Source organism: Atta cephalotes, assembly GCF_000143395.1.
Source record: "Atta cephalotes unplaced genomic scaffold scaffold00200, whole genome shotgun sequence".
Taxonomy (NCBI): domain Eukaryota; kingdom Metazoa; phylum Arthropoda; class Insecta; order Hymenoptera; family Formicidae; genus Atta; species Atta cephalotes.
This window is the reverse complement of record NW_012130264.1, coordinates 9,989-13,566: the sequence shown is the minus strand read 5'-3', so window position 1 is coordinate 13,566 and position 3,578 is coordinate 9,989. Positions and strand designations below refer to the sequence as shown.

The window sequence follows — 3,578 nt, the reverse complement described above, 5'->3', positions numbered from 1 at the left end:
CGTGTGTGTGTGTGTGTGTGTGTGTGTGTGTGTGTGTGTGTGTGTGTGTGTGTGTGTGTATGTGTGTGTGTGATAATATAACATATTGTGTGTGCATATTAACATAATCAATTATTTCTATTAATGTCATTAAGATGTGTATATTAACATGATTAATTAATTTTTATCAATAAGGAGCTTCTCATATTGTCAATGCGAAGGATGCTCCAATTGGTAAATTTCCGTATCAAGTGTCATTGAATTTCAATGACAATCACATGTGTGGTGGATCTATTCTTGATAAATATAACATATTAACCGCAGCATATTGCGTTAAAAAGTAAGTTAAATATTTTGAATTTGTAACAATATATATTTAGCAGAATTTAATTTTAAAACTAGTCTTTTAATATTTTAATCAGTAAAGTATTCTTTATCATTAATTATAATCATAAAATGCATCATTATATATTTGACATTTTTTTAGAATATAAATCATTCTTAAAATAAAAATATGAATTTTTATTTTAAGAGTGATTTATAATTAATATCTTACATTATTTCTGTTAACATTCTACTTACAAAATTTATAGCAAACATTTTCGACATCTGTTTTCACCTTTGAATATCCGAGTATTATGTATGCATTTTTTATTCTTAGATTGAATCAACATATATATCTGTCTTATCTAAAAGTCCATGCCGGCACAAACTTTTTGGATGTACCAGGAGCAGTTTATGATGTAGAAGATGTAAGCCTCAACTCTCAATATGATGAGGAATCAATCGATGATGATGTCGCTTTGATTCACCTAAAAAATCCTATCACGTACAACAGATTAGTGCAACCGATAAATCTTGTGACATCCGATAAAGAACTCGAGGGCAAGTCGTGCACATTATCTGGTTGGGGAACTACTTCGGTAATATTGAACTCATGATACAGAAATTTTTCAGTTATACATATCTAAGAATCAGACATTTTCTTTTAGAAAAATTAATTATTTTTTCTTTATACGTTAATAACTTTAAAAATAGTGAGTAAGAAGATATTTTGATAATAATAATTCACTTATTAATTGACATGAAAATTATTTATCAATGTAACAATGCAATCTTTTTTAGGTTAATGGAAGTATTTCAAAAAACTTGCAAGAAATTGAGTTAACAGTTTATCCACAAGAAGATTGCAAGATAGCACAACCGAAAGTGAAAGATAGCCATATCTGCACTGTAACTAAAGCAGGAGAAGAAACATGCTACGTAAACCATTGACTATTAATATATAAAACAAATCGATACATATATTTTTGATAACAATAAAATAATAAATATTAATTATATTATTATAGTCTAAAAATTATAATATTGAGTTTAATCGTCTTTTCTTTATATGATTACACTTTTATCTTAACTCTAAAATGATTATAATTTTCATTTGCAAACAAGTAAATAATTTTTTACTATATAAATATTTTTATTATTAATTGCATCTTTATTCCAGGGTGATTTTGGTGGACCATTGGTGGCTAATGGAGTTCAAATTGGAATAGTTTCCTTTAATCCTTGTGTGCTTGGAACTCCAGTCGTTTACACAAGAGTTTCCAGTTTCATATCTTGGATCAGTACACATTTGAAAAAATAAAAAATGTTATTTAATTTATAAAACAATATTTTATGTCTAAAAGTAGAAGAATTAGAGATGAATTATATATTGTAATTCAATAGATTTGTACAATGTTTATTGTGAAAAAACTTCAAAATCTTTAAAATTTTGTCCAACTTCATTCCTTCAATTTGCGGAATTTATTCCACAAATATTGCATATATTCAATCATAAAACATTTAACAATTTTAACTTATTTATTATAATTTAATATTATTTGATTTATAATTTAATTAATAATATAATAAATAAAGTTATTTTTATGGAATATACGCTTTTTCTATTGTACATAAATTGTCAATATTAATATCAAATTCATTTTATTTTGTTTATATAGATAATATCCTTGTTTATTGATGCTACTTTTTATTAATACATGTATTAAATATTAATATTAAATAGTTAATAATATAATTTATATTATAAATAAAATATTATTAATAATATAATTTGTATGAAATAAAAATAAAACTTATTCCGAAGAAATAGAAGTCTGATCGGTATTCATAATCAGTTCTCATTTAACGGCTTTAAGCACAATCTTGAAATGTCATTAGCCAATTACGGAGCTGTATCAGCATCTTAAGATTTTTGCTTATACGATTTGAAACTAGAATAGATTGTGAATACTGGTCTTTGAAAGTAAAACAAATAAGTAGAAGCAAAGAAATAAAAACTAATAATTCTATTAAATATAATATATTAAATATAATACATTATTTTAATAATATTTTATTATTTGTTTCTTTTATGTCTTATAAATAATTAATAGAATTAATTGAGTAAATATAGTAGTCATTCATAAATGGAAAAGTAGTGGGATTCTTGTGAAAATTCACGCATCACGCACATTCAAATATAGGTAATACAGTAGTCAAATTATTATTAAATATGTTATATAATGTGTTAATGTATATTAACGTATGTTAATGTATGTTATATAATGTATTAATGTATATTAAATACAATATTTATTATAAATATCTTCTTTTATTTTAGAGATTTTATTAAAACTTTTTATTTACAAATTTTTATTTACAAATAAATTTTTTTTTTATTTATTGTTTATAAATTTGTTTAATTTAATCAAACAGATCACTTATAACTCTTTACATTACAAGATGTTGACTACGCGATACGTAATACATTGATGACACCGTAATTTCGAATGTAAGATATAGTAATCAATATAAAAAATATAAAAAATAAATTAAATATGAAATTACTATACCAGAGAAATATGAAAGTACTATATCAGATAAATAAACGTAAATCCCCATTCTTCTAAGAAAAGATAGGGAATTTACATTTGTTTATCTGATAAAGTACGTTATAATGGCAGAAAAATTTAATTAAAACAATCGAACGAATTTAATTAAAACAATCACCTTTATCAATCAATAAATACATAATGTAAACTATAAATAATAATATTTTATATCATGCGATACTACATTGAGAAAAATTTAGATAAGCGTCGCAAGTGTGATTCATATCTTTAATCCAGCTACTTCGAAAACATATATAAACCTGCGAATGCATCCATTCGTTTCATCCCAGCTAACAAATCAGCAAAATGAGTGCTTTAGTTTGTCTTGTACTTATCGCTCTGGTATACGGCACAGAAGGTAAAAATTCATGAATTATAAATATTTTAACAAAAAAAAGAAAGAATGTGTATTCTAGAGACATCTTTATATTATTTTTTTTTTCTGAAATGTTAGACATATAGGTATGTCTCAAAATACATCTTTATCATGATTTTTAAATAAGCATGTTGTTTGGGAGAGAAACACCAACATATTTTACTGATAATACGTCTATAAGGCAATTATTTTCCAATACACACACACACACACACACACACACACACACACACACACACACACACACACACACACACACACACACACACACACTATATATACTATAC

At 24.7% G+C, this 3,578-nt stretch overlaps 1 protein-coding gene across 1 annotated transcript; it reads left to right on the top strand.

The window, feature by feature from the left end:
* Window positions 1-174: 174 nt before the first annotated feature.
* On the top strand, window positions 175-1,624 carry LOC105625176 (chymotrypsin-1-like; the record flags this gene model as incomplete). Its single annotated transcript, XM_012206516.1, has 4 exons — window positions 175-319; window positions 641-902; window positions 1,105-1,242; window positions 1,484-1,624. Coding segments are annotated over 4 exons (686 nt in total), but the record flags the coding sequence as incomplete, so codon positions are not given.
* Window positions 1,625-3,578: the final 1,954 nt, after the last annotated feature.